The 12415-nt window shown below is 31.8% G+C and overlaps 2 protein-coding genes across 5 annotated transcripts; one reads left to right on the forward strand and one right to left on the reverse strand.

Annotated features, from left to right (window-relative positions):
* Window positions 1-272: 272 nt before the first annotated feature.
* Window positions 273-5523, forward strand: UBP26 (ubiquitin-specific protease 26). 2 transcript variants are annotated; one of them, XM_079001064.1, is made up of 15 exons: window positions 273-430; window positions 624-738; window positions 1004-1600; window positions 1722-1977; window positions 2055-2713; window positions 2797-2905; window positions 3005-3186; window positions 3280-3564; window positions 3648-3855; window positions 3957-4028; window positions 4100-4330; window positions 4411-4674; window positions 4752-4893; window positions 5053-5228; window positions 5328-5523. In XM_079001064.1, exons 2-14 carry the CDS (start codon window positions 635-637, stop codon window positions 5148-5150), a joined length of 3207 nt encoding a protein of 1068 aa, XP_078857190.1. In that variant the 5' UTR covers window positions 273-430; window positions 624-634; the 3' UTR covers window positions 5151-5228; window positions 5328-5523. The 2 variants fall into 2 exon arrangements, with proteins under 2 accessions (XP_078857190.1, XP_078857191.1); XM_079001065.1 differs by having other exon boundaries at window positions 5331-5523.
* Window positions 5524-7179: 1656 nt separating this feature from the next.
* Window positions 7180-11550, reverse strand: SKB1 (SHK1 binding protein 1). 3 transcript variants are annotated; one of them, XM_079001068.1, is made up of 23 exons: window positions 11318-11550; window positions 10813-10930; window positions 10618-10727; window positions 10447-10536; window positions 10293-10352; window positions 10121-10212; window positions 9949-10024; window positions 9778-9864; window positions 9637-9682; window positions 9446-9537; window positions 9326-9361; window positions 9178-9246; window positions 9044-9112; window positions 8910-8963; window positions 8772-8846; window positions 8605-8697; window positions 8411-8514; window positions 8275-8323; window positions 8098-8184; window positions 7902-8007; window positions 7725-7812; window positions 7545-7638; window positions 7180-7460 (listed from the first exon to the last, which is right to left on the reverse strand). In XM_079001068.1, the coding sequence occupies exons 1-23, from the start codon at window positions 11450-11452 to the stop codon at window positions 7377-7379; spliced, it is 1914 nt and encodes a 637-aa protein (XP_078857194.1). In that variant the 5' UTR covers window positions 11453-11550; the 3' UTR covers window positions 7180-7376. The 3 variants fall into 3 exon arrangements, with proteins under 3 accessions (XP_078857194.1, XP_078857193.1, XP_078857192.1); XM_079001067.1 differs by having other exon boundaries at window positions 9446-9534; window positions 9607-9682; XM_079001066.1 differs by having other exon boundaries at window positions 9607-9682; window positions 11318-11549.
* Window positions 11551-12415: the final 865 nt, after the last annotated feature.

The following is a 12415-nucleotide window of genomic DNA, read 5'->3' on the forward strand; positions in this document are numbered from 1 at the left end:
GGGTGTGCAAATATTTTTATGTCTGCAGTTTTAAAAAAAACAAATAATCTGCAAATGCTAATATCTGCTTGTGGTCCGTACAAATAGAAAAGGCCAAAAAAACAAAAAAACATTGTGTAAAAGTTGTGGTCTATTTATCATGCAACACCACTTCAACGATGGGTAATTTTGGTAAATGGTTAATTGATACTCCATTTTTTCATAAAATTGTGTATTTAGACATTATCTTTTAAAAAGGACATAATACACAGTGAAGAATAATAAAATAAAATAAAAAGGATGAGCAAGTGATTGTGATTTGTGAAGGTACGGATTTATGCAGGGCTTAAACGAGTCCCCAAACTTCCTCCCTCGATTCAAAATTTCTCAAAATTTTCTAAATAAACCCTAATTCTGCAACAAAGACCACCACCAATCGCAATCTACATCGGTAATATTTTTTATCTATTCACTTTCTACGTTTAATTTGTTATTTATTTGATCAAAAAAAAATCATTGCATTTTTTTTTTCGTTTGAAATAAGTTTAGCACCAAAACCCTAATTTTGCCCGGGCATTCGTCAATCAAAATTAGGTTTTTCCCTTGATATTAACAAATTTCTGATTGAGGTTTCTTTTTTGCAGTTTTCGATTGTATGAAGTTGATTGATGAGAAAATGAGTAATCGGCCAAGCACGCGCAACAAAAACAAGAGGCCACGATCGGATAATAATGCTGAAATCGTTTCTGAATTATACAGGTGATAGAAGTTCAGTTTCAATTTTTTTTTAACGCAAGTAGGATGCTAATGATCTTCATTGTGCTTTTCTAAATCAAATTTGGAAGTACATTCTATGTTTTGTGGACGTAATGAGGTTTTTCTTATGCTAAAACAGTTTGTTTTCTCCAAATTAATTCCTCTTTACTGTATATTGACCCGATGTCCTAAAGCTTATAAAACCACTTATGGTAACATGTATAATCTTCTTAAAACTTAAGTAGCAACTTTTTCCTTTCTTGGATAGGAAAATTCACTTGTCTGGGGAAGTGTCAACGGATGATATAAAGCAGATATATATGTTTGGGAAGCCAGTATGTCAAGGGTGTCGAGTAAACACAAAAGATAATCCCAACTGCTTTTGTGGGTTGATTCCACCTTCAAATGGTAACAGAAAATCTGGTTTATGGCAAAAGACATCAGAGATTGTTTTCTCACTGGGCCCCGATCCTTCTAAAGATCTTCGTGATTCCCTCAACACGCCAGCTGGCCTAACAAATCTTGGAGCAACATGTTATGCAAACAGCATTCTCCAGTTTTTATACATGAACAAGTCATTCAGAGAAGGTGTATTATCTGTTGAACCAGAGGTTTTGTCAAAACAGCCTGTTTTGGGTCAACTTGCTCGACTCTTTGCTCAGCTTCATGCTAGTAAAATGGCATTTATTGATTCAGCTCCTTTCATTGAAGCACTGGCATTGGATAATGGTATTCAGCAAGATAGTCATGAGTTCCTTACATTGCTTTTTTCTTTGCTTGAGCAATGTTTGAGCTGTTCACAAGTTTCAAAAGCAAGATCAGTTGTTCAAGATCTCTTTCGTGGAGGGGTGTCACATGTAACCAAGTAAGTTTACTTTTCAAATGCTAATATGTTGCAAGTAAAATACAAGTTCTTTTCTTCTGACTCAAAGTAATTCATGTAAATGAGGATTTATCTGTTTTCATCACTTTATTTGGTGCCCTAGGTGTTCAAAATGTGGGAACCAATCAGAAGCCTCATCAAATGTTGAAGACTTTTATGGAGTGGAGTTAAATGTCAAGGGTTTGAAGAGTTTGGATGAAAGTTTAGATGACTATCTTTCTGTTGAAGAGCTTCAAGGGGACAATCAGTACTTTTGTGACTCATGTGCCACTCGTGTAAATGCTACACGTAGCATCAGACTGCAGTCACTGCCACCTGTCCTTATTTTCCAGCTCAAACGTTGTGTTTTCCTCCCAAATGTAAGAACATTCTTTATAACCTTGTAACCAAACAAATCTCAATTACCATATTAACCTTCTTATATACTTTTTCATAGACTACAACAAAGAAGAAGATAACCTCTGCATTTTGTTTCCCTGGACATGTTGACATGGGACAACGGTTATCTGAAGAAACTGAATCTGAATTGATATATGATTTATCAGCAGTTTTGATTCACAAGGGTGTAGCTGTAAATAGTGGCCACTATGTAGCCCATATTAAAGATCAAGACACAGGGGTATGGTGGGAATTTGATGATGAAACTGTCTCAGACATGGGTCAACACCCTTTTGGTGATAAACCTCACCCACCTGGACAATCTTGCCCCTCTGAACCTACTACTCTGGTAAATGGAAACCACATGGATGTTTCTGGAGCTACTACTGATGTACAAACATTCTCTTCAAACGATGCATATATGCTGATGTATTCTCTTAGACATCAATCCAATGGTGATATAAAACCACAAATGGGATCTTGTGATTCTTATCTCCCATCTCATCTTTTGAATGAAGTCAACGAGTTAAACAAGTCATATCTTGATTCTTGTGAGAATTACAAGATAAAAAAAGAAGAAAAATTAGGTCTTATAACAGAAAGGCGGCATGAAGTAAGGTCAGTTATCTCTGAAGCTCCTGTTAAGCCATTAATGGAGCCATTTTGGTGGATTTCAGTAGACTGGTTACGCCAATGGGCTGATAACTTCACTCCTAGGTAAAGTCATAAGTTTTCATTTTTCACAATTCATATAGAATTTTTATTCCTCAAAAGTTGTAATTAACTCATTTTTTCTACAGTATAATCGACAACACTTCAATCCAATGCTCACATGGGAAAGTTCCAGTTTCCAAGATTTGCTCCATGAAAAGGTTATCAGCCACAGCTTGGCATAAACTATCTTCCAAGGTATTATGTAATTAATATGTTTAGGTTTAACAAAAGATGAGAAGTTTCCGTATTTGACCCTGAGTTTGACTTTTTATGTTTGCTTGTGAATCAATCAAGTATGGAGGTGGGCCCGAGTTAGGTGAAAACGACTGCTGCATTGAGTGTCTTAAGGAAACAGCACGTGCTACAGTGAGTGCTGATAGCTATAGAGATGGAAGAAGTGTCATGAAAGAATATGCAGAAGCAGCTCTTGCTGGAAAATCCCTTGATGGACCTTTGTACTACATATCCAAGGCATGGTATGTTATTACTTATTATTTATTAATTACATTTGTTACAACCATTTAAATTTTACATTTCTTTTATTTAACTGGTTTTTTTGGGAGTTTTAGGTTGAGTCAATGGATAAGAAGAAAAAACATTGACTCTCCATGTGATGCGGATACTGGGCCAACAGCTTCAATCAGGTGTGAGCATGATCAGCTTATGCCTGAACAAGCAGCTGGAGCCAAACGTGCCCTAATTCCAGAAACTTTGTGGGAATTTATTTATAAAGCATCCAATGAAGTGAAGCCTGATGATATGATTGGCTGTATGGTTTTTCCTTCAGACTCTGAAACATGCTCTCATTGCTGTTCTAAACTCTCTAATGACACAAACAAAGAAGATAGCCTAAGGTTATGGCTCGGTGTTTTTCCTTACTTTGAAGGGTTTTTATAATTTTTTAATTTTGTATTGATTTGAATCTTCAAATTTTTAGGGATTTTAAACTAAAACAACGCCAATCTCATGAGAAATTGGCTCTTGGGAAAAGTGTACCTCTTTTCCCACAAGATAGATACTACTTGTTGCCATCTTCATGGCTTGCCACGTGGCGAACCTACATCACGACAAGTGGCAAGAATGCATCTTCTATTGAAAAACCAGAAAACCTCAGTATCACCATTGAGTCACTGAAATGTGTACAGGTGCTTGTTTGATATTTATTATTTGAAACAAACACATTAGTTTAGTTTTTTTTTTTTTTTAAATGTAAATTAATTGCAGTTCTTTTTGGTATTTAAAATAGCACTCAAAGCTTCTTCAAAGGCCTCCTAATCTTGTAAGAAAACGTGGTGCAATTCTCCAAAAGGCTCCTGCTGTAAGAACATTTGATATAAAGTAAACTTAAATTTATACATTGTGTAAAGCTGATGATTTTGCTTTTTGTAGGTAGATGAGTTGACAATTATCACTGAAAATGATTGGACTTCATTCTGTAAAGACTGGAATGCTATTGAGGAAAAAGGGATAACTGCTGAAATTGATTTAAGTAATTCTGGTGAAGATATTTTAATGGGAACATCTGAAGATATGCCAATCACAGAGGAGAATGTTAACTCTCTTGATGAAGTAAATGGTGACACTGAATCTCAAGGGCCAATAATCAAAACTTATCCTGAGGTACATTTTACAATTTTACCCCTTATTTATACTTGTTGAGAATGACTTTGCAAATTGCAACTACTACTTATATTTTGTAGGTGTGTGAAGATTGCATTGGTGAAAGAGAAAGCTTAGAGTTAGGGAAGAAGCTCAACTATGTTGATGAGGATATTTGCATTTGTTTTGTTCGAGGGAAAGAGCCTCCAAAATACATTCTAGAAGGTTCTGGAAACATCCTTGAGCCAAATCGCCGGTTATCTAAACGTTCTAGAAGGACAACTTATGGAAACTCAGTGAATTTAAATGTTTCGGGGTCCACAACTCTCTATGACCTCAAGATGATGATCTGGCAATCATTTGGGGTATGCTATTTCATGCATTTACAAGTTATGTTGATCTTGAAATTTGAAATAATAAAGTTGAGTTGATTTTGTTGCAGATTGTGAAGGAAAACCAGATACTTCACAAAGGTTCAAAGATAGTTGATGGAGAAAAATCTACTCTTGCAGATATGTATATTTTCCCTGGTGATGTTTTATGGGTCACGGATACTGAGATCCATGAGAACCGTGACATTGCAGGTACTGTCAGTCTGTTACCGTCACTGTCACTGTCATTGTCTGTATAACTAACTAATGTTGTGTTGTACTGTCATGTCATGTGTAACGAATGGGGGATGAATGATAAATAATAATAAATTAATTAATGTTTATTTTTTAATATGTATTGTGATTTTTTAGAAGAGCTTTCTACAAAAATGGAGGTGCAACAATCAGAGGGAGGTTTTCGAGGGACACTTTTGACATCAAATATCCCTTCACAAGAATGCTACAACTAATATAATAATGAGAGGATTTGTTTGGTAATTTTGTATACTTGAAGAAAAACCAACGGATTTTGGTAAATATTTTCCAAGGTAATATACTAATATGAATTATCTCTCTTCTTTTTTCATTTGTGAAATTTACCATTTAAATAGTATAATGTTGTAATGTATTATATTGTGTTGTTTCAGAAGGCTGGCAAGTTATGTTGGTGGACATGGGCTCGTTTGTTTGCTAAAAGTGTGTAAAATTTCTTGAGTTTGGAAAGATTGTTGGTTTTTTGGTACCTTAAGTGATGAAATGAGCATAGCACTCTTATATTTTGTTAAAAGAGCTCTCTTTCTATATATATAATATCATGCCAATCATTGGCAATGGCGTTCACCAGTTTTTCATGTTTATGATTGCTGAATTCAAGTAAAAAGTTGCTTTTTATGGATAAAAATAGAAGTTTTGATTAATTATAACTGGCCTTTACGGTTCTATAAACAAATAAATAAATAAATAAATAAAAGTATGTTGATAAAAATAATGTTCACTTGGCTTTTATACATGATAATAAAAGTTTAGCTTAATTTTTTTTTATTTGTTTTTTTATGTAGTATTTTACTTTTATTTGTTTATTGAAATACAAAATAGTTTTCATTCCCATAGTGCGATAGATTTTTTAAAACATAGTACTTTAATAAAAAAGACAAAATATTGACAATTGTTTAAAATAAGTCAAAAAAAACTTGCAATTGTTTATACATTTGAGATTTTAGTTAGTAATTTTGATTTTTAATTGGAAAAGTCTATTTTTTTACTCTTTAACAATAAAGTAATGATTTTCTTTTGAATAAAAAAATCTAGAAAACTTTATCATATTATAATCTTATTGTATTTTTTTTGTATAATAAAGACTTTTTCTATTGATGTTATTATATTATTATGTTATTGAATTATTGTATTCTCTGTTAGGACAGGACAGGTTGTGGTAAAATTAAATAACACTCTACTAGTCAAGATAATAAAATTAGAGTAAGATAATATTTTATGTAAAAAAGTGAATATTGTTGGTTATAGCGAGTCAATAGCATATTTTAGATAAATAGCATATTGTAAAATTATATTAAGATAATACTTGGTCGGACAAATTACATAGTATTATCTTACTACAATATTATTATATTCTTTTTGTTTAAGTGAGTATTATCTTAATAGTATTCTACAATATTATTATATTCTCTTTGTTTGAATGAGAGTATTATCTTAATGTAATCATAAAATATTATTTTACTATAATCATGAAATATTACCTTATACAAATCTTTTCCTTTTAAAGGTGTTGTCATGTAATCATGAAATATTACCTTATGTAAATCTTTATCATGAAATATTACCTTATACAAATCTTTTCCTTTTAAAGGTGTTGTCATGTAATCATGAAATATTACCTTATGCAAATCTTTATAGTTTTAAAGGTGTTGTCACATTACATTTTTTTTTGTTGGAATGTTAGTTTTACTATATTCAATTTGTCTAATGTAAGTGTCATCTTATTATCATCTTATATATTGTATTACGAAAAAATTCTATCATATTTGTTGACATAGGATATTATATAACAAAAAGATTGCAGTACAAAGACTTTTCAGATGATCACCGATAAAACCCAAAATTACTAACCAAAATCTCAAATGTGTAAATGTTGTCTAATTTCTAGTCAAATTCTTTAAACAATTGTCTGTATTTTGTTTATTTCTATTAAAAGAAGTTAAAACAATGACTTGATGGTTAATAACAAAAATATAAGGACTTTTAAAACAATGACTTAATCATTAATAACCCAAAACATAAAAGACTTTTCCAAAGATTATGATACGCGAATAAATAAAAATTTGTAGTTATCTAGTTATTTATTTTTATAAATTTAGTCTCAAAATCTACAGCCTTAATCTACAAGTCTACATTATAACTCCAACTCCAGAGAATAAAATCACAACAAAAAGTAAAAGCATCAACGTGAACTCTTTTTTTTTGAAAGAGCATCAACGTGAACTCTTAATTTAAGAACTAATTCATTCAAGCAAAGTGGTATAAATAAATACAAACAGATCCTTCTCCATAAAAACCAGCAAAAAACTTCCATTTAAAGTGCCTCAGTTGTCATCTTACTAACCCAAAAAAAAAAAGGCTTCGTATACATATAATATCACAAACCCGGATTAAAAAAAACCCGCCCGTTTTACAAAACTGGATTATAAACCAACCCAATATGAACGCCCATTTGAGTTGTGTATTGGAGATGATGTTGGAGAGGTCACACACCATTCATACCAAACCTATATATAACCCACACAAACAAATTAATTATTAATTATATTATAGCAACAAGGATTTCCACAATTAAAAATAATTTATTTTACTTTGGTATTGCCACAACACCGCCAAATGTGAAATTCCAAAGGAGCCCCTGCTTTCACGTATATGGGTGACCTTAATGGGAAGAATATTGGAAACCTGTACAAATAAAATACTAATAATTAACAATTACTATAAAAAAAAGAAAAAAAAAAAAAGATTTAATTTAATTCATGGAAACTCACCAGCTGAACATATTTGGTGTTGCAGTTGTTGGTTCAATGCCCAAATGCACGTCTTTATATAGTATTGCATCAAAATAACCAGCAAACCCTAGAAACCCACATTTTAAAAAAAATTTAAAAAAATAAACTTCTATATATGACATCATTAATCCCAAAAAAAGGAAAAAAAATTTCTACCATGAATAATAGTTGATCCAGTATCATTCGGCATTTCAAATCGAAGCTTCTTGTATCGTTCATTACTTTTATTGGGGGAGTAATTTGGATGTGTAAATGTAAAAACCTGATTTAAAAAAAATATAAATTTGGTTTTACTAAAAAAAAACACTTTTATTAAAATGTGAAAAGATGGAGAAGAAAAGTAAAAACTCACAGATTGAGATGGAGAAAGTTTGGACAAACGGTGTAGCTTTACAACATAAGCGGTTTCAAAGTGTAAAAGATCTTTATGCAATTTCACCTAAAATTAAAATACTAAATAATCAATATCTACAGTTTTTTATAAAAAAAATGGAAAGTAAAAATAAAATCAAATAGGGAAACGACTCACATCGTTATATAACTTTGATGTAGTCACGGGCTGTATAAAACTTGTATACCTAACACAATAATACGTGTATAGAATAAAAAATCGATAAAAAAAAATAAAAGAAATATTATATTAAAATAAAATATTAAATACATACGATGAAGGAATTGAGATTCCATCTGGCTTTAAGAAGCGTTGAGCTCCATCAAGACATTCGGGTGAGAGCTCATTGTCACCAAAAGAACCGAGTAATTCACTCACCTAAATATCAAATAAATTAAACATTTCTAAATTATTAATACTATTTAATTATTAAAGTACGTAATTAAAAAAAATAAAAAGTTTGTGTACCAAAATGTCGGCTTTTTCTGGAGCTTCCCAGCATCTCATGTCACATGAAATTATTGTCACGTTATTCTCCCATCCCTCTAATTTAACCAAACTCTATTCAAAAAAAATATATACAAAAGTTATATTATCAATAATAAAAAACAAAATAAATGAAAATCTCAACTTACATGAAGTGTGACAACTGCATTTGGATTCTTTTCTACAGCATAAACTTTCAACTTGCGTCCAGTTTCTTCAGCAGCCTATTCACAAAATAATAATAATAAATAAATAATATTTTCAAATGATGTTGTTTTAAGTTTTACCTGTAAAGATGCTCTAACAAGAGGTCCTCGTCCAGCACCTACAACCATCAACACCTGTAAAATGACAAAAAAGGGCATCAGAAAATACATATTTCAAGAAAAAAAATAGATTTAAGAAAAATAATAAGGCTTACAACAGTTGTTGCAGATGCATTCTCATCAGAAACCCTATCCACTAATGCTTTACTCACTGCCCTTTGATACTGTCACAAATCAAAAGATAAATTAAAAAAAAGAATATTTACAAATTGATTTAAATAAAAAATACCTGAATGTATTTGACGCTGTCTTTTTCAAATGTTTCATAAGTTTGGGCTTCTAAATTATCCATGAGAGGCTGAAATGAACAGAATAGTCAATAAAGATAAATAGAAAATCCCTGAAAATAAAAATTTTGCAAAAACAACTTAACTTACTTGTAAGGGAGATTGTAGAAAATCCCTATATCCAAGCTGCATAATAATAATATGATATCATATTATAATATTTATAAAAATGTTAAAAATGGATTATTGGATTAATAATGGACACCTCACCTCAAATCGTTCTTGTTCAGGAAGGGGTTCCATTTTCTGATATAAATACCCAACATAATCCAAATATGACCTTAAGTCATGTCTTTGAGCTTCTGAGTAACAAAATATTAAATTTAATTTAAAAAAAAATGACAACTTTATTGAAAAAAATGGAAACTCACGTTGGGCATAGTTATCAGTTTGATTTACACCTGATGTTGCAGGAAGCTTATGCACTGGTTTTCCAGAAAGCACAATCTGAATAAATTTTACAAGACTTTTTTTATTAATCCTAGTGGATATAAATTTAAACATTTATTATGTCATTAGAGCAATAAAATGATATAATATACCTGTATTGAATAGTAAAAGAAACTGTTGAGTAGATTCTGATGACGTTTAGATAGACAAGGGTAGCCACGTGCGTTTGTTAGAAAAGACTGAAGATCATTAAAGAAAATGTTAATTTAAAATAATTACATTTAAAAAAATAAAAATTAAGGTTTGGTTATATGTATGTGTACATCAGTATGAAGAATAGCAGCTTTAACAGGCTCTCCAATCCAACGCCCAAGTGAATTTGCAGAAGGTAATGAAGACCTAAAATTACATATATATAATTGGAGTTAATAATTACTATCATTTAAAAGATGTTATATATATAAATAAAAAAGAAAAAATTTAAATTCTACTCACAGAACATCAAGGGCAACTGACAGCTGGCTGTGATGCTCACATAAAACACGAAAAGAATTCCATAATTCCCAAGAGTCTGTAATCTCTATTGCCTATAAGAAAAAGAAAAAGAAAATCATAACATTTTTACAAATTTGCCCTTGTTTTGTTTTACTCATGTGAGGGAACTCACCATGCCATTGACAGCATCATCATCAACTTCAGACTTCTCCAGGGGAATCCTAAGCCACAACTTTGGAATGGAAATGAAGAATAAGAATAAAGAAAAATGAAAATGAAAAGTGAGATATGTAAAAGTCAAAAACTAATTAAGTAATTATCAACACCTGCATGTTATTGAGGTTTTGTAGAATCTGATTCACACATCTTGCATAATTACCACAAGATGGACCCTTGGGTGTAGGAAGAAGACATGCCTGAAAATGAAAAATGTTATTTAAGGTTAAAAAAAATCAAAATTGTAATCAAAGAATGCACAAACATTGCATGTTTTTAACCTGTAAAGACAGATGAGAAGCCCAAGCTAATTCTTGCTTCAAAGCAATTTCAGAGTCCTCACGAAGAGTATCATCTTCTGAATCTAAGTCAATCCATGAGCTAATCTTGCCTGATAACATGTGGAAGCCATTAATAGAAAGAAAATTAAACGAAGCTTTATACTGAAAAATGGAAGAATAGGGATAAGATTATACCAACAACATGACTACTCCATTGTGATGGGCTTAAAACCAAATCTGATCCAGCAAAAGGAAGCACACTAGAATCTTTGCTAGCATTATCAATTAAGCTAGGTCTATATCCAGGTTCCATCTGAAATATAAAACCAATGATGATGAAGAAAACTGTTCTAAAAACCCGAATTAGGGCGACTTAATCGGTATTTTAAGTAATTCAGAAGTCAAAAAGTTCATGTGTAAGTGCAATGCAGCAGAAGCTTCTATTTTTTTTTATCAATAGAGTTCATCAGTCACTCCATAAGTCCTCGCTAAACCCAGAATGATGAAATTATTAATTTCTCCCTAATTAATGACGCTGTATCACGTTCAATTCGGTGTTCCCCGTTAAAACGAAGAGCATTGCAGAAGGCATGGATGAGTGAAAACACTCGAATCATAAGAAAACCAAAATGTACAGACAGATGAACTAATACACATACAAATTACGAGAATATATGCATATGTGACTAAGAAAACTAACCAACGGAGCTACGACGAAATCAAAACCGCCATTGATGTTATGGGAAAGAACATGAGGCATGTCATCATTGAACTCGGTCTCTACTCCACAGTATCTGGAGTCGCTTTTGTCTCCTAAATTATCTCCCAAAGGCATTTTTCACAGGGCGAGAGACAAAGGTTGTGACTTGCAGGGTTTTGGGAGGGTTTTACTAGAAATAGGAAAAGCAAGGTGGAAGGAAGCGAGCACGATTGGCTAGGGTTTTGGGTTTTTAATCGATGAAAGCATTCAACAACATTTGAAGTGAATTACAAGTTTAGTCCCTCTTGCAAATATCTTAGCTTCAACAGTCCTGGAAAATTAGATGTTTTCTAAATTACTCCCTTCCTCTATTTAAATTCAAGACAAAATTATAAGAATGGTCCTTGTGGTATGTGAAAACTTGTATGTTTGGGCCAAAAAAGTTCGGACTAACACTAGTAGTCCAAAAGTTTCATTTTCTTGTAAATTTGGTCTAATTTTGTTTGAACTTTTTTTGTAAAGACAATTTTACCCCTTATTATTTAATTTTCCATTTAATTAAAAATAAAACAAAAACAAAATACCTTCTCTCTCTCTCTCTCTCTCTCTCTCTCTCTCTCTCTCTCTCTCTCATGCTTGTCTTTTTTACCTCACTTGTAAGTGGAAAACACCATCTTTAATACACAAAGTACAATTTTTGTATAAATCCAATCAAGAAATCTACAAAGCTTCCAAAACCAGAAAATTAAGAATCGGTCTTAGCTTCACCAGAACGCTATCATCTTCCTATGATTTTATTCAAAATTAACCCAGATCTGTAAATATATGTGTGTGTTTATGTGTTTAAAGAAATAAACCAATTAGATTGATCATCGTCCAAGAAAAAGCAATCAGTGCTTCTCTTTTGACAAAGAATAAACAGTAGGATGATGAGAGCGACAACCCTATCACACCCCCAAACCAGGATGACGGAAACGTCCGGGGGCAGGTGACGTCATTGTATAGTATCATAACAATTGAATATAAATGGACATAGCAACCCAAGCAATATACATTAAAGATACAAACTTACATTGTTAACATATTGTATTTGTTCAT

Source organism: Lactuca serriola, chromosome 5, assembly GCF_051521515.1.
Source record: "Lactuca serriola cultivar US96UC23 chromosome 5, Lser_US96UC23_V15, whole genome shotgun sequence".
Classification (NCBI taxonomy): domain Eukaryota; kingdom Viridiplantae; phylum Streptophyta; class Magnoliopsida; order Asterales; family Asteraceae; genus Lactuca; species Lactuca serriola.

Coding starts and splice junctions, on each gene's coding strand:
- UBP26 (XM_079001064.1), top strand. CDS start 635: ATGAAGTTGATTGATGAGAAAATGAGTAATCGGCCAAGCACGCGCAAC. Junction 4,675..4,751: donor TGATCTGGCAATCATTTGGG/GTATGCTATTTC, acceptor ATTTTGTTGCAG/ATTGTGAAGGAAAACCAGAT. Junction 4,894..5,052: donor TGAGAACCGTGACATTGCAG/GTACTGTCAGTC, acceptor GTGATTTTTTAG/AAGAGCTTTCTACAAAAATG.
- SKB1 (XM_079001066.1), bottom strand. CDS start 11,452: ATGCCTTTGGGAGATAATTTAGGAGACAAAAGCGACTCCAGATACTGT. Junction 9,113..9,177: donor ACAGCGTCAAATACATTCAG/GTATTTTTTATT, acceptor GATTTGTGACAG/TATCAAAGGGCAGTGAGTAA. Junction 8,698..8,771: donor ATGCAGTTGTCACACTTCAT/GTAAGTTGAGAT, acceptor TTTTTTGAATAG/AGTTTGGTTAAATTAGAGGG.